Source organism: Ischnura elegans, chromosome 9 (genome assembly GCF_921293095.1).
Source record: "Ischnura elegans chromosome 9, ioIscEleg1.1, whole genome shotgun sequence".
Taxonomy (NCBI): Eukaryota; Metazoa; Arthropoda; class Insecta; order Odonata; family Coenagrionidae; genus Ischnura; species Ischnura elegans.
The window spans coordinates 5274108-5297740 of NC_060254.1; the positions used below are offsets into that span (position 1 = coordinate 5274108).

At 40.4% G+C, this 23633-nt stretch overlaps 1 protein-coding gene across 1 annotated transcript in view; it reads left to right on the forward strand.

The window, feature by feature from the left end:
- Positions 1–23633, forward strand: part of LOC124165235 (peptidyl-alpha-hydroxyglycine alpha-amidating lyase 2-like) — a 43775-nt gene that overhangs the window by 8614 nt on the left and 11528 nt on the right. The window contains exons 2-5 of the mRNA XM_046542543.1: positions 1397–1539; positions 7418–7616; positions 10089–10314; positions 18746–19024. Of these exons, the coding sequence (XP_046398499.1) occupies positions 1397–1539; positions 7418–7616; positions 10089–10314; positions 18746–19024 (847 nt within the window). The remainder of the gene's footprint in view (positions 1–1396; positions 1540–7417; positions 7617–10088; positions 10315–18745; positions 19025–23633) is intronic.

Consider the following 23633-nt stretch of genomic DNA (forward strand, 5'->3'; position numbering starts at 1 on the left):
AAGATGACTAGTGACGGGAGAAGTAAGAAAGAAATTATCAGCAGAATAGTCCAGGCGAAGAGAGCATTCCACCAACAGGGAGACCTGCTTACAGCGGGAAACTGAAATATGGAAGTTAAGAAACAATTCATAAGAACCTACATTTGGAGTATGCTCCTATGCGGAAGTGAGGCATGGGCAATGACCGCAGCGGAGAAAGCAAGGATAGAGGCCTTTGAAATGTGGTGCTACAGAAGAATGATGAAATTCAAATGGATCGACCGAATTAGTAACGAGGAAGTGCTAAGATGAGTAGGAGAGAAGTGAAGCCTCATGGAAACCTTAACAAGAAGACGGAACAACCTCATAGGCCACATATTGAGACATGATGGCCTGATATAGACAATCGTCGAAGGACAAGTGGAAGGAAGAACGGAAAAGGAAGACCTCGAACAAAATATATGGAACAAGTAAAGAGAGATGTGAAAGAGAAGAAACACGTAGGTGTGAAAAGATTAGCTGATAGGAGAACTGAGTGGAGAGCTGCGTCAAACGAATCCTAGGATTGTTGACCAGTGATGATGAACGTGAAAACGGGAAAAAATCCCTAATATTTACATTCTTAAAATATAAAACAGTTGGCGTTTCAGGTGAGATTTTGTAGAACTATTCCATCATAGATTTGCTGGTTCCTCTTAAAAACTTAATTCACTGCATTATACGATCCCCATCGATCCTTTCACGATATTCTGGAGTAGCGCACCTGACGACGTCGCATAGACACGAAAGTGATCGAGGTTAACGATATCTATGTGAAATATAGAAGGTGTTTTCGATTATGCACGAAGCATTTACACAAGGTCACGCTTCAAACTATCCATTTTCATAATATAGACACTTGACAACGATTTGACGATGACATCATTTTCAATGAATATGATTCAAAATGTCAGTACATCGATACGCGCCTTATAGTGTGGTGAATAAAGTTTTTAGTGGAAACTGAAATAAAAACATATTTCATATTAAGTGATGCCAGGTTTGCAATACTAGGAAACGCAAAACTACTTAATACCAAATTTGATGTATTGACCATCACGGGAATAACTTTTCTCACAGGTTTCTTCTAGTTTTAAAGAAAAAGGCAGTCTTGTCAATGACATTTACAGTACCTATCTCGTTCAGTTGTGCTTGTAATTAAATGTATTGCAAGTAATAGGCCAGAGGCCAATGAAAGATGGCAATCGTATTTTATTTTTTCTCTCAGCATTTTTCCATGTTATTTAAAATCAATTCAACTTGGACGAGGCCTATTTCTATGCTATATGAAAAAGAGAAACGCGTGTGTGTTTACTGTTTGCGAATCGCGCGCCCTCTGCCGTAGCTTGGCTCATGTAGTTCTCTATTTCTCCGCCAGGGCTCTGTTCCCATTCCGATCGAGGTGCGCGGCTGGCCGCATGTGGCGCTGCCGTTGAACGTGGGACAAGTAGCGGGAATTTCGGTTGACCTGAAGAATCGTCCTGTGATCTTCCACCGCGGACCAGTCGTTTGGGACCAAGGGTATGTTGCCATCCATTTAATAAGTACATTCAGAAGTAAGCATGCAAAACGTTTTTATGATCCACAGAAGTCCGCCATTAAGCAACGTATAAGCCCTATTGTATTCCAATACTAAACTGTTATAAAATGACATATTTCGACGAATTATGTCATTTTCTAGGAAGTGGCATAATTTTTCGTATGAAGGTCGATTCTGCTATCAATTGTGGTGATATATTGAAATTAATATTTGCTTCATTATACAGACTGTCCCACAGTTCGTGTGTCATTTTTGAGCTCTAATTTTAATAACTTCGCATCGAGCAATATTCAGAAAAATTGACACACTTATGGGGAAAGGACCTAAGTTTTGTTGAGTGCTACCAAAAATTTCCAATTTTGCCCTTTTGATCTCACAATGTGGGTCCAAACCTAAAATTTGAATGTGCCTAATGGGGTTCCAATGCTAAAAAAATCTAGATAGGAAAAAGTCTGAATTTTAGTGACCATGATGTCAATTCCTAGGTTTTCGGACACAAGAAAACCGAAAATAACACTTTTATTAACGAAAATTCAACCGTTGATCCAGTAAGGCCAGTTTCAATGTCATAAGGGTGGAAAAAAGAGAAGCATACCGACTAAGGTCCATGGGTTTTAAAGGGTGCCCAAGTCAATGGTATTGTCCTAATACCCATATTTTCCACTAATTTACCTCCAAGGTTAATACGGAGGTCAAAGATCATAGAGATAAACTTTGGGCCATCGTGACAACCAACGAGTCGAACTATAGGTATAAAAGGGTGCCAAAGTCGGTTTTCCAGTTCATAGATCAGTATTGTTGATTTTATGACCTCCGAAGATCATAATGTGGGTCAAAGGTCATAGAGTTAAACGGCGGGCCATCATTCCAACTGACGTATCGAACCATAGGTTTTAAAGGGTGCCAGAGTAGTTTTGCAGTTCATAGATCGAAATTGTCGATATTTTTCACCTCCGAGTGTCATAGTGGAGGTCAAATGAATTAGCAGTATGATTTGAAAGGGGTCAAAAATGACACATTACCTCTGGGACAGTGTGTACAATTCACCTGAGAGTGAAAAAAATGTCACTCGCGGGTGAATTGTACAGGTATCGTATATATCGTATACATCGTATATAAATCAGGTGAATATTTCAGGTGAATAAGTCACTGAGCCATCATATAATGAGTAATTTTAAAAAGTAAATCAAAGTATCTTATATCCTATATTGTGTAATACATGATTGCACCGAAAACATTTCCTTGGTTACATAAAAAATAATGCTGCCGTTGATAATTAATCATTGAAGCTATCAATCATGTTGACACGGTCAGGAGATATTTGTTTAGGAAAAATAAACTTCCATACCATTCTGTTTGGCAAAATGCATGTTTTACTGTAGAGTTTCTGTCAAAACCTAGAAACATACTAAAGTTCTAAAATGGTATCTTGTATGATGTTGGGCACGATATGGTGGAAGTTCTTACTATTATTAAGATAAGACATTACAATATTTCCACTGAGTTTTATTATTACACAACACGTTTCGTCGTTACAAACAACATTATCAACACTTATAACATTATTAACACTTGATAATGTTGTTTGTAACGACGAAACGCGTTGTGTAATAATAAAACTCCGTGGAAATATTGCAATGTCTTATTTTAATGATAATTCTAAAATGGGATTCTCTGTGTCTCCCTGAAAGGTGTCTCTTGTGTTTTTTTAATTCCCGACACTTAAATGACAACCCTCGTTTTCGTAATTTCTTCAACAAAAGAGTAGCAAGTAACTTCCAAGTGTCTAGTGGCTCTTAACTGTGCAAGAGCTGTGTGCAAAGTGTCTTTAATTGCCAATACCTCTCTCTGTTCGCTCGCAGCAGATTTTGACGAATCGCGCATTAAGTAAGTGTTTTTGCGCCGCTACGCATTCAAGGCGTGGCCGCACGAGTGCGAAGGAAATTACGCAATTAATACCATAAACTCACTTTATCATCGGAAAATACCTAGCCACAACACGCTTGACGAATCACAGCTTCTTAAGGGCTCTGTCACTCAGTGGCGCAGCGAGGGAGGGGGGAGAATGATTATTGGGGTAACAATGCTATTTTTACTATTGCCTAAAAATATCTTGATAGTTATTTTGACTGTAATATCCAAATGGGCGACGCCGATTTCTTATCTCCTCAACTACGCAGTATACCAATAGTCACTCTATGAATTCAGTTACATGAATACCTCACTCCACAAAATTTGGTACCACCAAGCATCCTGTAGAGATAAGAATAATAAAATTGGTGTATATCACAGTATATAAAAATCAATACACCAATTCATCTAACTAATCCATCTGAGAAGTAGACGATTTGGTAAATGAGGTCAAGTAGTGCATTAGAATGATAGAGTAAATATTTTTTATAATCCACTAAGGTTTGTGCTTACCATGCACAGCAACAAAATGTAATGATGGAATTCCAATTCTCCAATGTCTTCAGTTCGGTAGGGGGAATAACAGCATATGTCGGCAGGCAGCAAGACCACTCCAGCTTGCGAGCGTTACTTCCGACTGACCACCACGAAAGCACCGCAGACGATAGATGAACGGTCTCACATATAAAACTGGCAGATTTCGGGCTGAATGAAGATAATTTACACTGCGTATACGTCAAACAAGAAATGCAAAAACTACCCATTACAAAATGACGTGCATGCATGTTTCTGATCGTGTCACTCTAAATGTGAAATTGTAAGAGCATATATAAGTGTTCAAGGCAATCCATAAAAATTGCCCACGAATTGGTAATAAGTATCGCCTATGACTTTTTTCATAACTCTATACACATTTAATCTCCCAAAAATACAAAGTAAATAAGAGAATTGCTGATAAGTTGAAGTAAATTACCCATAGCATTGAAAATGGTCGAAAGTCCGTCCACTATGTAACTTTGTATTATACTAAAAAATGTAATTAGCCTATTCTCATTATTTCTTGCTATGTTATAGTGGACGTACACATAGGAAAAGTCACGGCGTCAAAATCAATTTCAAGCATTTTTGACACAATTATAAACTTTCAAAACTACCAACCGGATCCATTGGACCCAGTCCGTCGTTCTAGGGTTAAACCGGATGAGAGGATGTCTAAGTCAGAGAATTCACTAATTTTGCTACAGATGGCAGCTTGTCCTCAAAGATACGCATTTTTCCGCTAAATCAGAAGCAACGATTATTTTACGAAAAAAGGGGGTGGATAGCACTTTTTTGTCGGTGACGCACCAAGTGATTTCATTTTATCATAATTCCCAACCGCATCTCCTACTTGCAAATTTTCTCGTGAAAAATCTCTTCGATCACAGTGCGTTCACCTGACAAGTTGTCCTTTATTTGAGGCCATCATTAACTGCATCATTAAAATATACATCATTATTGAACATCCTTAAAATAGTTATTAATGGCTCTGCCGCAAATATACTCTGCGATCGAATTAGCAGAACAATTTGTTAATTTACTGACGCTTGACGCTGTTATCTATCGCGACATTTGCGATCACTCTGACTATGAAAATCATAATAAGAAAAAATCGTCATCATCATGAAAAACATCGGATAGCAACGCTCATGCGTGTATCCTAGAGGGGAGACTAGTACTTAATCGACTAATCTCATCAAAACATCGATTTTAGGCTAGATATACATCGAAAATAACGTCGTTAACAATATCATGACTTCCCTGCCACAGTAATAAATTCCTCCGTGGCTCTCAGCACGGATTCCGGAAAGGTGGATCAATTGAATCATAGATCGCGCTCTTTCTTCACAACTTTCTCAAATCATTCGAAAAGACAAGTCGACGCATTATTTCTAGATTTTTAGAAAGCTATCGATATGGTAATTCACAAAATTCTTTATAAAAATTACAGTCATGTGGGTTATACTATACAGTAGGATTCGGACGTAATTTGGTGGAAATTCATTGATTTTTTTATATATGTATTATTATTAATAATAATTACTATTATTTATGGTTAATTTACAGTCCTATAACTATGGTAAAACCTCTTATAAAAATCCAAGTGAAATTCCCTAAGTACGGCTGAGGTGGGGCGAACAAACTAAAGTGCATACACCGCACATAATTAATTACTTCATCGGATTTGAAAGGTTTGATTTGTTTGTAAAAGGCTGCTGGCTAACACCACTGTATATTTTACTCAAATTCTTCAACTATCGAGGTCATCGATATATTTTCGATAAAATCGCCAGTCTTCAAGGCGCAATGCACATTACCACCACAGGCCATTGGATTCGCAAATATCTTGCCTTCATTCCTTATTTCCCCCAAGCCCTACTCAAAATTACCTTCAACAGGAGCTATTTTGTACTTTGAAAATGCCACTGCGGAGCTGGTGAAATTCAGATCGGTGTATTTAATAGCACTCTGAGGAACATGATGGACGAAGACAGAAGGAAATAATAGGCCAACCAAAGAGGGTATTCCTCAAAAAGATAAGTATTCTTACAGCTGAATAGATAAGCATCGAAGCAATTTATTAGGACTTCCGTGCAAAGCGTCATCTTTGATAGTAGGAGGCATAGACGAAGACAGCAGCGATGAGAATTCAAGGTAGGAAGCTTTCGAAATGTGGTGTAACATGAAAATATGGTATTATTCATGGTATGTACCTGCATTACCCCTAAGAACTACAAAACGTAACATGACATGTTTAGTTTATAATAAGTAGAACAACTCCGAAAACGTAATACAACATGTGTATTAAAGAACAGACAAATTATGCACTTCTAAAATAACTGTGGCATAAAGTAAAAAAAAATAATTTGATTACTGATGTAGCAGATATTTGTAATTTAATGATTCCACATTTGAACAACTTTTTATATCGCTTGGAATTTCGTTATCATTGTATCATTAGGCATTTATGAATAGTGTTCATCTACATCTATATAATACCCCGCAAGCCGCCTGAAAGGCGTGTTGCAGGGGGTGTTAGGACAACTGCCGTTTACACATAAAAATGAAGTGCTCTAACGAAGTTGGGATTAGCGTTTATTAAATTCCTTTATTGTTCGGGGGAAAAACGAATTCCCATATCTATCCGTTCAGCAAAACATGTCTCTTAATTTATCGCTTCTGTCGGACCTGGAAATATAGTGTGGCTCTTAGATTATGTTTTCCGTGTCGTTCTTAAAGATATCCAATCTCAATTGTTCAAGCAATATAAGCCTAGCGCGCAGCCTCCGAGTCTCCAGCGGCTCCCAGCCTAATTCGTTTAACATCTGGGTAACGCTGTTTCAAGGTAGGAAGGTTTCGAAATATGGTTTATTATGAAAATATGGTATTATTCATGGCATGTACATTACCCCATGGTATGTACAAGAACTACATGACGTAACATGACATGTTTCGTTTATAATAAGCAACACAACTCCGAAAACGCAATACAACATGTGTAATAAAGAACAGACAAGTGAATGAACAAGGAAGAATGGTGGAGATAAAAAATACGCATGAGTTCTGCGGACGTTCTATAGAGTAGGAGAGAAGTCCTTTGAATACCTTGTGAAGAAGACGGCAACAATTGAACCGGTGACATCTTGGAACACGATATGAAAACCATCATTGAAGGAGTGGTGGAAGGGGATAATGGCAGAGATAGACCACGAATGAGATGTTTGGGGAGACGTGGATAAGCATGATTAGCAGAAGGACTATGTAGGGATTGAAAGATTGGACAATTGAGTGAAGGGCTGCGTGAAGCAAATCTGTGGCGACTGACGATGATAATCGATACGATGTGTTCTGATTTCATTTTCCGCTCTTTTTTTTACTAATTGTTCTTCCTCTCCTAAATTCTCGCAGTTCCTTCAATGGCCACAACGAGTACCTACACGTGGACGATGGCCCAATCCAGGAGGACACCGTGTTGACCCTTGACCCTGATTCGGGTGCCGTGGTGCACGCGTGGGGCGCCGGGCACTTCTTCATGCCTCACGGCCTCACAGTGGACCCTGAGGGACAAGTGTGGCTCACAGATGTCGCCATGCACCAAGTCTTCAGGGTGAGCCAATAGCTACATTGGTCAATGTGGCAGCACGTGTCATTTGGTTGAATAGGGTGGTTTCCCATTATTTTTTTATTGCTTTAATCTAAATATTATTACTCCTGGAGTACGTATTTCACGCTTTTAGATTTTTAAATGACGATATATATTTCTCGCGATTAAAGGAGAAGTGAAAAATTTCAAGCGCGCGAAAACGCGACGGCCAAGCTGGGAAAACCCCGTGTGACGTCGTTCTGGTTCCCGCTGTCACCGTGTGAGGTGACCTTGGGGCGAGGCTTGAGCGCTGATACGACGCAGGCTACTAGCAGGTAGCTGAGTGCCATGCTAGCAGGTAGCGCTTGGCTTAAATAAGGATTATGAATACCTTATCAAGCGAAGAAAACTTTCCAACCTTAGGCAGTTTAATAGGTGATAATTAAGAGATATTTTCCTGAGCTCTGTGCCTCATGCATGCATTGGTAATCTCAGACGATGTAAAACTCCTATCTACTCATATAGAAACTAGGTCCCTGTGACGTCACGTGGAATGGCATCGCATGGGCGCCAATCTGGCCTTTTTCAAATGTGGTTAATATTGACCACAGCCATTCGTCTAAACCGGTATTTCTAAAACCAAATAATTTGTATATTATGAATACACTAATGGTGAGTAACGAATCGCAATCAATGCCTTTCGTTTTCTTTAACGAAGGAAACTACCCTATTGTTCTCTGTCTGGGACCCAATTCATGTTCTTCCGGTTAAACACGTGCCACAGTTTAAAAACATGTATTTAATAAATAAATGCATAACGTCGGCCCCGGTGACGCCTACTACTCCCGGGGTCGCGCGTTCGAGCCCCCCTGAATGGTTTTCACTTTAAGGACATGCGATGTGTGTTCATTTCTGTTGGCCCTCTCCCTGAATGAACAGCTTGCGCCAACTAGGACTAAATGTTGCAAGACCATTACGGTTTAAAAATAGAGTAGGATGTGTAATTATTTACGCTACCGTAGCACATTCATGTTCTTCGGTAGTATAATTTTTTGGCATAAAGTTTGCAGACATGCTTCAAGTAACATATGAAAACGATGCCTCCGCATCAATTTCTATATTTGGCGTGTCCAATTTTAAACTGTTGCAGTTTTTCGTCATGAATGCTGGAAACTTCCACAAGGTTTTGTTCTTATTTATTGAAAATTTACAAATGCTAATATTTAATTGGTATTTTTATTTTGAAGGCGAATAATTGGAAAGGCCCACGAAGTAACGAAGCATAGAAATAATTACAACAGAAACCAAAGACTACGATTCAATTCTTTGACCCTGGCTTCCATTAATTTCGGGAAGAAACCTCGAGAAGGCCTAACCTCGACCCCACCTGCACCAACTCACCTATTGCGACGTAAATAAAAATGACGATCAATGAGCGAATGCTCAGAAACCAGCTCCAACAACGGATACGGAACTGTTGCGACGCATAACTTATTTAACTCCGAAATAACTTCGCGGGACATGCTGCCACTTAAAAAAAAATATTACTATATTTATTGATATGTTTTAAATGAGTTATTATGCTTAATCAACTAACCCTCTTAGGCTCTTCACCAATCTTCAAATTTAAACCATTGTAGTATTGATGAGTAAGGAGTGTACATAACAAAGCCCATGCATTTTTCAGCGAATTTCTTGGATTTTTGCCAAACGCCTCCGATATTACTTTTTATTTGAGGAGGCAAATTTGCACATTTTTCAATCACACTACGCAATAGTGGGAAACTTTTTTCACAGCAAAAGGTGTTTTTGGTGTGTTTTTGTCTCCTGAATCCAAATATAACGCTCAAAACACCCCACCTTTTTGGCACAAGTTAAAATATACTCCGCCAATATCGTTAAACCACGCGTACTTGGTAAAGAGAGCCTACACGATAAACGAAGTATTACTTTCAACGAGCAAGATATAGGTATAGGCAAAGAGGGAATGTGTTGTACCAAACACTCACCAGCATCTTCCACACCCCGTGGTCCATTCGTTTATAATGGCACAGACCCTCTTGCCCTCACCTACGGGACATTTGAGTGTGAGCTCACCCCCGCTAGAGTCGCCCAACATCCGCGCATCCAAAATTTCCTCATGTCATTGTTCCATTCCCTTCATATTCCCAAAAATCTTTCACATTTTTCCAAACTTACAATTAATAGGATAATATATAATTTTAATATACTGTATTGTCAGTAATTGCAAATGAGTGCGATTTGTTCTTTAACTGTGAGTGATACGATGTTTTGAACACCATTTTCGTACTCAGGAGGTCAAAGTGCGCGAAGAACACGTCCAAAGTTTTTGTGGACTTGCAATTTCTTTCAAAGTGCTTTTGACGGACCTGATAGGTGAACTCCAATCTTAGTTTGAGTGGCCAATGAGGCTGCATCATATATTAATACGCATCATTTACTAATGAATGAATTCGTCTTTTCTCATCGGAGCAGTATCCTCCGGAGGGTGCGAACGTGGCCACGCTGACGCTGGGTCGTCGGTTCGAGCCCGGGCGGGACAGCGCCCACTTCTGCCAGCCGACGAGCGTTGCGGTGGCGCCTGGAACTAGCGCGCAGCACGCCGGAGACATATTCGTTGGGGACGGATACTGCAACGCACGCGTGGTACACCTCACGCCCAGCGGACGATTCGTGCGGGAGATCAAAGCACGCGACGAAGGCATGTACACACTTATGTCTCCTCACACGGGTGTAACACTCTCAACGCCAGTAATATCAAAACTCACTAGACCAATAGAGGGAAGCGTCGAAATATTGACCGTTTCTTTGGACAATGAATTCATGCAGGAGACCATTAATGGAAAAACGCGCGCTCAATTCGGACAATGTATTAAGTAGTCTAGAGAATATCCTTTGAAATATCTGAGAGTACCATTTAAATTTCCAGTTTTAATCCTTCTCGAATGATAAGTGATCGTAATAATTGTTCTCCTTGATTATTGTTTGACCGTCATTTGGACACTTAAGTCCATAGAACAGGTAAGGTCTTCGGCCTCAATCGTGAAACAGAAAATAGTCTCCAGGTACAAAACAAGTAAGAAGGTGCCTACTGTGTTGGTTTTCTGGAATGGGTAGTATTCGCCGCAGTAACCTACCCTAGTCTCTCAACCGGAAACACTTAACAAGCACTCACTCAAATCAATGAAAACTTTTTCGATGGTTGAAGCGACCTCGCTAAGTTTGTTTGCAATTTTTACGAGTAAGAAAGCGGATGTCTTCACCGATAAAGGAGACCTTAGTTCCAATTTGAAAGTATGACTTAAGTAGAAGTTGAAAGTTTAGCTCCAATGACTGGGAAGCCACAATGATGCGTTTCTGGTTGAGAGGCTGGGGTTGGTCACTGCTGCGAATTCTTCCGTTCCAGCTGACCAACGCGGTATTTGTTTCTTACCTGTGACGTGATCCCTACGCTATGGCCACGGAAGACTATTTTCTGGTTCACTAAAGTCCCTTCAAGTGATAGTCATGCAGGACGCCATGGGAAACGATTCGTGAACTGATTGTGATAGTTGGGCCAGCCTCGGAGCCAACCAGTCACGGAGTCGAGCACTAACAATGAGAGTATTGACCAATCAACGAATGCCGAAGAAAAATGGCGGGAGAGTTCGAGAAAAGGGTGTATCAGTAACTTCGCACTGGGATGTGATTCTGCATTACTGAATTTCGTATCGAATTCAGATGACGTCACAGATTTAGCCAGCTACTAGCATTGTTTGGTGGAGACAAAGAGAATGAGGGCTCAAGGGATCCCTTCGAGGATACAAAACACAGGGGCCGGGAACCAAGTCAGAGACTTATACACCCGATCACCCGGGGAGGGGGCGGAGAGGAAGGGAAAAGGACAGAGGCGCCGCCGCGATGGGAGCCCGTCGACGCGAAGCCTCTGGGGTAGGATAGGGAAGGAAGGGACGGGATGGGGAAAAACACCTGAACGCTATAGAAGCGAAAAGGGCCCAACTAAATAGCGAAACCAGGCAAAGCCATTAATATGCCAGCGATTTTAGAGGATTATCCTATGAGGAAGGATAATCCTACGATCAAATCGCTAGATATTTGGTAGTACAATAGGCGAACGCCTACGGCAAGTGGGCATCTGCTCACTTCAACATCTCACTTCCTCGAGAACTGCTCATTTACTTCGTGTCATCGTCAGCATTCAATGGCTCATTGAACGATTCATTTGAATATCAAACAGTTCTTCGAATTTGATCATTTTAATTCGGAAATACAGAATAAAATCGCTGTAGACGCTGCACTTTAGAAACTCTCGTCAATTTCAGTACACCATCAATGGACGTCTAAAAAGGGCAAATTGAGGGATAAAACCTTTTGGTTGGTACGGCCGATTCTCATGATCAACCCACTGAACAAACACAGGTGGCTGAGGGAGGCCCACCCAACACAACAAAACCTCAAAGCGACTTTTTTTGTGTGCATCAAATCGAACCGGGAGCCCCCAAATTCGTGCCGAGTACTCCAACCACTCAACGTAATGTTCTCAATAAATAAAAATTTTCTGCTATTTCTGGGTTGATTTAAATTGAAACGTCGATTTTAAACCACTGAAATACGATACTTCAAAAATTTCAAATTTTACGCATTCTGTCGCTCGTAAACTAGATACAAAATGACAAAATTATGAGAGCCATTTGGAAAGGAAATTTTATTTATCTTAATTTCGCATCACAGTATATTTACCTTAGAGGTCGCGGTTATCGAGTAATTCACGAAATATGTAAAAATAAATTTCATTTAGACTGTCGCTCAACCGTCAGGGGTCGGGTGGTTTTATTGAGTGGTTCAACTTTACTCTGTGCAAAATTTGCGACTGAACCATTATTTTCCTCTATTCGGCAATTTCAAATGCTGGGAAATTAACGAGAGCTTCTTGGGATCCAACTGAGGGATCTCCTAGTCAAATGTGCAAAATTATACGGCAATATACATATCTATTATGCAGTATTTAATTTTTAGATTTGTGAGATTACACCCTAATGTTAAGAACACATATTTGAGGGTCATTTCATGACAGATAACTTGGTCGCAGCTGAATTCGGGGAAGAGGGGAGAAGCAGGGGCGCAGCTAGGAATTAAGGCGGGAGGGGCGGGGGGTTCAGGTGCAAGTAATACCGGGGTGTTTGGGGACATGGAATACCCACCAGGATAAGCGGTAGGTGCGAGAATAATGAATTGCGGAATTTTGAGATAAATGGTTCAAAATAGTGAGTTTAACGGCTTTCTTAGGGATATTTTATTCACCCTTACACTATTCTATTAGTAACATCAATCCAATTAAGTAATAGAATAAAATAAAATGACTTTGTTTTATTCCACAATTTATTTTAAATTAGCTTATACCTGATGATAGTATTAGATGCTGAAACCCGGGCCGTGCTATTTAAAATAATAATTTTGTGGAATAAAACAAAGTAATTTTATTTAATTTTATTCTATGATGAAGCAATTCCACAAAGTAACGCCTAATACAGTGTCTTATACCAGCTTTGAGGAGGGGGGTTTCCCCCAAACCCCCCCCCCCTCACTGCGCCGCTGCCGATAAGTTTTCGCTTGCTTACATCCATACATCCTCCGCAATTGACGCATGCACACGAAGACATGTGAATATCCGTCCACGGAATGAGCCATAAAGGGTCCCTGGGAGCATTATAATAACGAGTATATCTAAGCAACATTGTGTTTTGATTTTCTAACTTTATTCTGATATGTTAGTGAATTTTGAGATGCGACTAAGGGGTAAAAAAAGTTTCCCTGCAATACGAAGCCGGCGTATTTTAGACAGCTGCCGCGCAAACTACCACGCAGAGACCTTGAGAAGGAGGCAGCATGAAATTTCACTCGTAAGATTTGTACGTATTTACTTATTTTTTTGTCAAACTTTTACATCTTTCTAATTCCAATGATATTTTGGCATTGATAATCAGAAATATGGAAAATTTGGCAGAACTGCGGCACGTTTACGTGTCCCATTTCGCTTTATTTCACAAGATAGTTTTATTTTTCTTAAAGAGTGGTGTCTTGGCGACGCCCATCGAGGTTTAGAGGTGCCGTAAAAATGTGGAAGTCAAAAATTTTCATTTATACCATCAAATTAACTTCTGAGATGTTAAATTATCTACTCAGCATCACGAAAATTGAGCTAATAATTCGTCAATAAGTTGACGCAAAGAAGACAATTGAAAGTGGTGATTTGTGCATTGCAAACAATGATTGAACATGTTTCTTTCTCCATCACAGCTGTTCCCTAAGTTTTACTTTTTACTTCAGTACCGTAAAAGTTGCAATAACTATTAAGGAACGAAGGTATCGCAATTCGGAGGTGTGTGTGTGTACTCTTAATGCTTATTCCATTTAACTTGAGATTCAGGTTTTGTACTGGCTAAGTATCTTAATTTTTCTGAACCTTGCTATTCTTCCCGAAAATTCTATGTAGGCTCGTATTTTCTGCTCTTGTTGCTGTAATGTATTCACAACAAAAACATCATCTCGGCGTTTCGAATGTAAACAAAACTTTGTATTGCCAAGAACGGAGTAACTCCTATTGCATCGAATGCTAAGTTAACTAACATGACGCCTGGTAACAGTCACGTGATTTAATGTTGGGTCACAACTTTTGCCTCCGCACAGCCAGGACGACCACTATTGACTATGAACACACAGGGTGTTCCATTTATCTTGACCAACCGAAATAACTTTTTGTCCAGATGCAAATTAAAAAATGCGTATCATGTACTGTACTGTACAGTACTGTAGTACAGGAGAGTCCACGTGACTTTTGTGTTATGTTTTGACTTGCTTGTCATTTGTTTACTGCTAACTCCAGCAAGTGGACGAGTTTCTCATGTTTTCCTAACGTTGCGTTTATGTTAATGGTCCACTTTGCTACATTTTTGAATAAGTCTTTAGTAGAGGAAATGAATTTCCGAATAAAAATTATAGGGTGCCATTTAAAAATGACATAGCGCTGCTCATATCTTTGCAAATAACAAAGCTACAAGGAAGGCAATCATGCTGATTAATGTCCCCCTGACGGCTAATGAACATTTACTTGATGATTTACTAATGAACATTTATTATAATGTCAGAACTCCAATTCGAAAAGAGGGCTACTTAAAAGGCTTGCATCATTGACAACATGCGCAACAAATAGTTTTCACGCCGAGAGTGAATTTCTGAGCATGTAAAAGCATATAATTACATGATTGCAGAAAAAACTTTGGTTAAAGTAATCCGATTCTTTTTTATTACACTCTTTACGATAGAAGCGAGCGTTGTGCCCCCCCCCCCAAAAGCCAGGGGCCCTGGGCAATCGCCGACATGGCCACTCCATACTAGCAGCCATGAAGCCCCGAAGAGAAATTAATCCTGTCCCGTGGCCGAGCCCTCCATGCAGATAGAACCAACTTCATTTCAATGCCGATTCGATTCAATGGATTTCGCGAAACGAACTGAACTCCCCCACGCGCACATCCCATTTCATTGTTTTCACACAGGCTCCACTTTGGCCTTTACAGCGGCTTCCTATCCTTTAGACGAGAAAATGAGAGAATTATGGGTAAAAAGGAGACTGAAAGAAGAAAAAAACAAGAGGAGAGAGTCGCTGACGAGGTGTGCGGGAATTCAGGGAACAGACAAACAAAGTTGTTTTGGAGAGTGTACCTACGTCACGCGCGCCGGAAAACAACCTCTATTTCGCAACGCGATTCGCACTTGTCATTTGCATTGACGAGGCGCAACGCAAGAGTGAGCTGGTCTCGCATTGTTCAGGCATCTCTATTGGTCACGAGGGAGACTTCACGTTCACTTGTCATCCGACAGGTGTCTCTGCCGCGTGAGCTAACTTACGAAACTGTAGAGACATTTGGAGTGGACTCGGAGGGTGTTGTGGTGAGGGAATGAATGGTATGAGAGACTGAAGTATATGGCGGTGCGATTAGTGGAGGGCCCATTTCACTTGCGCCATCTTGAAATCCCATTACAGCGCACATGAGCAGGATATTCGGAGGTACCGAGAAAAGGATTCCAGAAAATTATCAAGCATTTAAATTTCAAAAGATATTTTTCCCAGAGGACATTTGTCTTTCGACCCGAATATATAACCCGTTGATGGTTTGAATAAACGAAATTTAAAAATATGCAATGAATAAGCGAATGGAATTTCCTTTTGACGAAGAAACGGACGACAGAAGTAGATACAGTAGTAGTAGGTAGTGGGACATAGTAGACGCCAATCGGTTCGTTTCGTCCGAAGAGCGCTTTTAACTGCATTAACGTAAACTTTTAATTTAAAAACTCATTGAGTTGATATAAAGAATTGTGTTTTAAAGACTAATGAAGATAAAATATAAATATAACCTTGATAGCGTATTTTCATCCAAATCTATTGTTTTATGAGTGCATTATAAGGATACACTATCGATTAAATGCATCACTATATAGTTGACACATGTTTTACGATTACCTATTTACTTAGTTGACGATATTTTGAGAGCAATTTAGGTAAAGTACGCAAATACATCAGTCTAAGTTGCTATTTCAGTTAATATTTGAAAAAGAAGGTATTCCAGTTTCAAATTATTTGTTTCCCACAGATTTTGTTACGTGAAAATAAACATATTATTGGATTAAATGTTGCATAAAATACAGCAAGATCAAAACACAACTTGTGAGATCTGTAAGCATATATCCGCGAAAGATTCCTCGAGAAAAAAAGCCAGCTTGAAATTTAGCATATATGACCAGAAGTTGTATTGGTACTCTTAAAGCATTCTAAATCGGATAATCTTCCTCTCTCTCTCTTACATAATAAAATAAATACAGCATTTATTTTTTAATCATTCAAGTTAGTGAAACCATATCCACGTGTTAGAAAATAAATATTCATGGCTTCCTGCATAATTTTTAATAGAAACGAACTTGTAACAATTTTAGCAAAAACTTACGTTCTACACTTTTTTGGTATTCCCAATGATTTACGTGAGCATTAGTAACGAAAGAGTTTTTTGTTGTTAAAATCGAACCTTAATTCTTGTGACTGCAACGAGTATGAGATGTGGAAAATGGAATTTTCCGGCCAAATGTCTCGTGGAGCTGATATTGTATTCATGTTTGTCATGCGATTCGCAAGGAAAAATGGTAATGCTACCAATTCCACCGCAATTACCCCAGCTGACAAGGATTGAGGGTCCAAGTTGGTTTCTAACAGTGCCAACTGTAACTCAAACTCAACTTGAGTGTGAGATCTGAACCTTTAAGGTAGATGAAGGGCCTAAGAGTCAGTCAATAACTAGAATTCGGCCCTGAAACTTTTAACGTGCGTATATTCAAGTAATTTCTTATTGCTACGGTATTTCTCATGACAAAGAGCGTTGAAATAGTTCCATACTTCATACATAAAAACTTTTGTGGCCTTTAAAGAGTAAAAATGTAATAATATAGTTATTAACTCGATGTTCAACAGATCTTACTCGCAAATCATTGAATCAGTGGGTCCACCCGCGCGAAAGATAGACGAAGGGGGAAAGTGAATTTCAATTTGAGGATTTAGATAGGAAAATAGCTTAGATTTGACTATGCAGTCATGTGGCCTCACGAAGTTACTATGGACACAGAATATGGGCCTGCTCCCTACGAGGGCCACAGAATAGGGATTAGTTCCCTAGGAAGTAGGTCCATATTCTGTGGTATGACTGAGGCGTAGGTGAGGTCTTGATTTCCGAGGCCACGCCCCTTATCATCCGATTGGCTGCGGGAAAGTCCGTGCCCGAGAAACGGTCCCCTCCCCTCACCGCAATACTTGCTTTAAGACGTGTTTTGAAAGCCTTTTCATTTATTACCAATAATCAATAAATAACCCTTCTGGTAATGTAAATAATCAAATTAACATGATGACGACTTGACTTGATGACGTTGGACAACAAACTTATGACGACAAGTTAAGAACTATATCCATCTGAGGAGATATCTAGTGGTTATCGCCGCACTTGATGACTTCGGTACTATTACATATTGTACACTCATATTTAACGTTTTTAATTAATGTTTCATTCGACGTAATAAGCGGTCGCTTTCGTAAACGCCCTAATCCCCAGCCCGCAATGATATTTGGAATGGAGTATAAATCACGGGTGTGATCCGATACGAAACTTGGCGCTTCGTACCCGATTCGAAAAGGTAAGAAATAATCCGATTCGAGTCGGTTCAGGCCGGGGCGAAAGATTTTGCTTTGAATGTTCCGGATCGCAATTCACTTTCTTCTCCGCTTGGCATACCTTCCTAAAAGGAAGTATTTACGAAATTATCCATCTGGAAAAATGAAAGCGCCGTATGATTCAGTGCCTGATTTCGGCATATGGAGCCGAAGGGTTTACCATTGCACATACACGGTTTCTCGTGGCCTCGGGTACCTGCTTTCAATGTTGCTTGGGGCGCCTTCTACGTTGACGATGAATACTTTTCTCATTTATTGTATATAGCAATCATAAGACAGGTATAACCTTGGCTTTACATTTTATTTACCATGATTATAAGTTACTCTGCCGGGATTGGAATTCAATGGTGAATTAAAAGAGTTGCTTCCTGGTGAAGTTCACTCTCTTCGGAAATAACTATGCACACGTGCGCGTGACTGCCCACAAAGTTTCTTGCGTCATGCACTGCTTAGGGAAACTTGCATCGCGAATGGCGACTACACAGGGTTTTATCGCAGGCATTTCATTGCCTTGGTAGGAGCACAACATCCTTCACGTGTGATTCACAGAGTGAACTTGAAACGCCAACAACAGGCTCGGTACAAACATCCAGAGTGATAATCGACAGGGGAGAAATTGGCTTGGTGATGTAACTGTTCGCATTATTGACCTGCAGTAAGGAAGGGGTGGTTTTAGGGTTGGGAAAATTCTCCAAAAGGGATGAATAAAGAGGAGAATGGTTGCCCCCACGATCCACCCTTCATCACCCCACCAGCGCCAAAATTGCGACTGGTATCCGAATGAGGAACTGCGCATGTGCTGGGATCCGCCCCGTTGCATATAAGGCGCGTCTAAGGTATCCTCTGAATCATTGTCTTGCAGGGATATGGCCCGGATTCAACGTGGTTCACAGCGTCGCTCTTTTGTCTGGGCCGGAGCTTCTGTGCGTGGCCGACAGGGACAATCGACGGGTGGCGTGCGCAACGATCGAGATGACCCGTGGCGCCTCCTGGCACCGACACCACGTCGAATGGAAGCTGCCCCACTTCCGGTCGCGCACGTCCGCCGCTGGCAGCGCCACCGGCGCAGAGGACCCGCTGCACCCGGTCATCGAAGTCATGGCCCCCGGAGGAGGAAGAGTCTTCGCCCTCTGCTCTGCGCGTGAGTTCAATCATTATATATATGTACACTAACATTCAAGTCAAAATTCGCGAATCCAATGGCTGATGATGGCAGCACCATCGTCTCCAAAGATGTGCATTGAAATTTAGCGATTGCCTCATTTACTGAAGTGTATCAGTTTTTAATATAGATTGTTGTAAGCCAGTAGCTTTTGACAAAAGGCATCATATAGTTCCATTCCGATCAAATAGTTATTTTTTTAATTTCACTTGGAAAATAGTCTTGTCGCGGTGTAAAGCCTTGCAGGTTCCCATAACCACTAGAACTGAACTGGCGAAAATAGTTCTAAATTATTCCCCGTAGGGACGCCCATGCCAGATAGGTAGAAGGGTAAAAGCCAGACGAAAGGTAGTCAATGTGATGATGTCACGTAAAAAAGACAGTTGGAATGGAATTGGGAGACCCTAACAACTATCTCTTCCCTGAAAACATGTAATACAACCAAATAAACCTCAGAAACTTATCGGACGGGACCTGCCCGCAAAGGGCGGGTGTCGTTAACGGCAGCAAAGTCTCAAGGTCCCTGGGGTCGTCAACATGTGAAACCCTTGCAGATATTTATCACATTCATCAGCATCCAAGAAAGAAGAAAAGAAGTTCAAGAAGATGTTGAAGAAGAAGGCAGCAATGAATGTAGGGACGTAGAATGTGAGAGCAATGATGAGGGCGGGTAAACTAGAAAACGCCAAGAGGGAAATGGAGAGAGCGAGAATAGACATTTTGTGACTGAGTGAGGTGAGACAGAGGGAGGATGAGTACTAATAGAATGATGGAGAGGAAACCAAATAGAAGATTTTGGACAAGGAACTCTGAACGACAGGGAAGATAAAACAAGAATTTGGCATTAAGTTATTCATCACAAACACCTGGTTCAATCATCACAAAGGGAGAAGGTGGGTGCACATGGAAAAGTCCAGGGGATGTGGAAAGATATCAAATAGACTACATTATGGTAAGACAGAGGTTTAGGAGTAGTGTGAAAAACTCGTGCAGCTTCCCAGCAGCAGATGCGGATTCAGACCACAACCTAGTACTCATGAAATGCAATGTAAGATTCTAAAGACTTATAAAAGATAGGAAAGCGAGGAAATGGAATGTAGATGATCTGAAGGGACCTATAAGAAGGGAATATCAGGAACTAGTGGAAATTACAAAGCGGGAGATTGAAAATACACATACTCTAGGAGAAGTGTTGGATAGTATTAAAACGGGAATAGTCAGTGTGAAATAGAAAGTGGCGGAGAAGTCAATTAGCTACGTTGACAGCAGAAGGATAAAGAAGCCGTGGATTATGGATGAAATGCTAAAAGAAATGGAGGAGAGAAGGAGGTGGAAGAGAGTGGACACAGAGCAGGGCAAAAGGTTGCATAGGCAAATAATTAATCGATTACGACGTGAAACTAATAGGGCAAGGGAGGCATGGTGGAAAAGACAGTGAGAGGAAATGGAAAAAGTTTCAGAAGGAAAGAGAGGTAGGCGCTTTGCACGCCAAAGTTAAGTTGTAATCGGACGGCAAAAGAGGGCAACCTATGACAAAAGATGGAAGGATGATAACCGATCAAGACGATGCTTAGAATCGATGTGTAAGGAGGATCTGTATGACAGCAGACAGCAGTATGACAGCAGAAGCCGGAAAGATTGAGTTCATTGTGGGAGAGTGCAGTGGAGGAGGATAATCTTGGGCCGGGGATCCTAGTCGCGGAAATAGAGAGAGCCCTTCGTGATACGAAGACTAGGGAAGCGGTGGGCATGAATAATATTGCGAGTGAGTTGCTTTGTAAGGATCGTAAGAGAAGGTTTTACTTACTACCAGTGGCGGCGCGTGCGTATACGCATGTTAGCAAGTGCACACCCAAAGATGAATAAATTATAAAAGAAAACTATTCCTTTGCAACGCGAAGGATAAAAGTACTGTCTGCGTATGCAAGAAACATGAGCCTCCGAACGCTACAGCTATCTCCTTTTCGAATTCACCGCTCTACAAGTGTGCGATCCCGTGGCATCATGCCGGGCGCATTTTCGGTCTGTGCGATCGCTTGAGGGAGCTCTGGCGGGACGAGGTAAGCGGGGGGGTATGTGCTGTTCAAAGGGGCGATGGGAGCAGACTCAAAACCATGCGAATGCGCACGCGCATGTTTTTGGTGACTGACTAGCAGGTAGTGTAGTGGTGTAGCCGCCACCTACACTACCTGCGCCCAGGATCCTAGTCCGTCTACAGAGCCATCTGTATAGCCGTTTTGTACACTACTTCCTCATAGGGTGTAAGGAAAAGAGAATGAATTTCAACTACCGTCACTTGTAAAGGTGTGTTGAGAATAATTATTTTCATACATGCTAATATTATTTCTGTTCATACAATTTTAAGGGTAGAGTGTACCAGTGATATGTTTTGCTTGCTATGTATTCTATTACGACGAAATATGACGCTCATGGATTAGGATTAACATAATATAATTAAATCATCCTATATCTGCTCTAATGCACACCCTTGATAAATTACCACCAGCCGCCACTGCTTACTACTGCGCAGGATATATGAGGACCGATGTTGGTCGAAGGATTTCGCAAAGACCGTTCTGATTCCGCCACGGAAAAAGAAGAAGGCTGAGGTGTACGGACATAATTAAGAATTAGGACTGTTAGCCTAATATCGCATGCTGCGATTGCGGTTCTGAATATTTTAAACTGACCAAAGGTGGCGATGGCAAATGAATATTTGGGCGACGTTCAGTTTGGTTTCAGAAGAGGAAAGTCAACTCGATATGAAAGAGCGGAAAACTTCATAGATTTTGAAAAAGCATTCGATGTAGTGCATTGGGTATAGTCAGGGCTGGGCAGTATTTCAAGGGCAAGTATTTTAAAACACGTATTTGAAATACATTCGCAATTTGTGTTTGGTATTTCTAATAAACGTCCTGAATATATCTTGTATTTTGTATTACAGTTACATATTTTTGCTATTTTTCAATTCTAAAATAAATAGATGTATTTGTAAAATACTTTTGAATTAAATCTGATTACACTTCAGTAACATTATGCTTCAGAAATTCCTTAGTTTTCGTTTGAATAATTTTCTTCATGTTTTCAACTATCCATAACGTGCCAAGGAAGTTCATATTTTATTAAGATCTCTTAGTTTCCGCATACATGTATTTTGTATTGTAAAAGGTATTTAAAATTCTATTTTGTAGTTTGTTTATCAAATACCCAAGTCAAAGGCATTTTGTATTTAAAATACATACCGGAGCGGTATCTTGTATTTCAAATACTCATCGGCCTTATTTTGTCCAGCCCTGAGTATAGTTAATGGTTATTATCAAGAAAATAGGCGTAGATTGGAGAGATAGGCACCTCATTCGTAATCAGTAGATGGCTTAGACAGCGCAAGTAAGGGTAGCGGACGGAGAATATGGGTGGGCAGGCAATGGCCGAGGAGTGAGGCAAGGTTGTCCACTGTCGCCGCTGCTTTTTAACGTATACTAGGATGGGATGGTAAGGAAAGCTCGGGACGATTTGGAAGCCAGAGTAAAAGTAGCATGAATGATGTTTAAATTAGTTAGGTTCGCGGATGATCAGGCGTTTATTAGCGTTGCGAGGAATATGGCATGAGTATTATTCACAAGAAGACCAAAGCTATGCCATTCTGTGAAGCACCCCGGGGTTGGGATATAATAATAATAATGATGATAATAATTTTATTTACTCCTAAATTTTGATTTTACAGCTGAACAAAAAAGTAAAGGAGCATTAGGTGGTCTCCAAGGTCATAGGACCAGAATTGAGGAACCATCAAAGAACAAAAATTGAAGAAGAAGAAAAATAAACAAAATGCCAATGAAGAAAATAATAATGCAGTAAATGATACATGAGTGTTTTAGATAAATAACCTCAAAATAAACGTTCAATTATTTCTTGTGAGAAAAGCCAGTCTTTGGCAAGTCTTAATATTTAATTTGAGGATTTAATTTTTTTACTTTAGCGGGCAGTAAATGAAATATCTTTGGCCCCATGTAAAGAAAACAACGTTTAAATAATGCTTACCTTTGTCTGTTTGTTACTACACACGATTCACTCCTTAAATTATATTTGTATTTATCACATCCAATTTTAGGGCCACGAACGACGGAAATGAGTGCTCACAAGAATTTTACAATATTATCCGAATTAATTTTTTTTAACTTAAATGTGGTCAAGCACACACTGCCCCAGCAGATTATCAGACTCAAGATGAAAGTAGGTGGGAAAAAACTTGAGCAGGTTCAATAATTCAACTATTTAGGCTGCACATTAGAGGAAAACGGATACAGCAGTAAGGACATTAGAAAAGAATTGCGTTTTCAAATGAGGAAAAAGATGAAAAGGAAATGGAGGAGGAGAAAGAACATGAGAGAGCTGATGAGAGGATCGTTATGTAAGATTTTAAAGAAATGGTTAGAGAAGAGTTTTATCTGGTGTGTAGCCCTCTACGTTGCGGAAACGTGGACACTTAGGAAGGAGGACGAGAGAAGACTGGAGGCATTTGAGATGTGGGTATGGAGAAGAATGGAGAAGGTGAACTGGACGGAGAGGAAAAGGAGCGAGGAAGTGC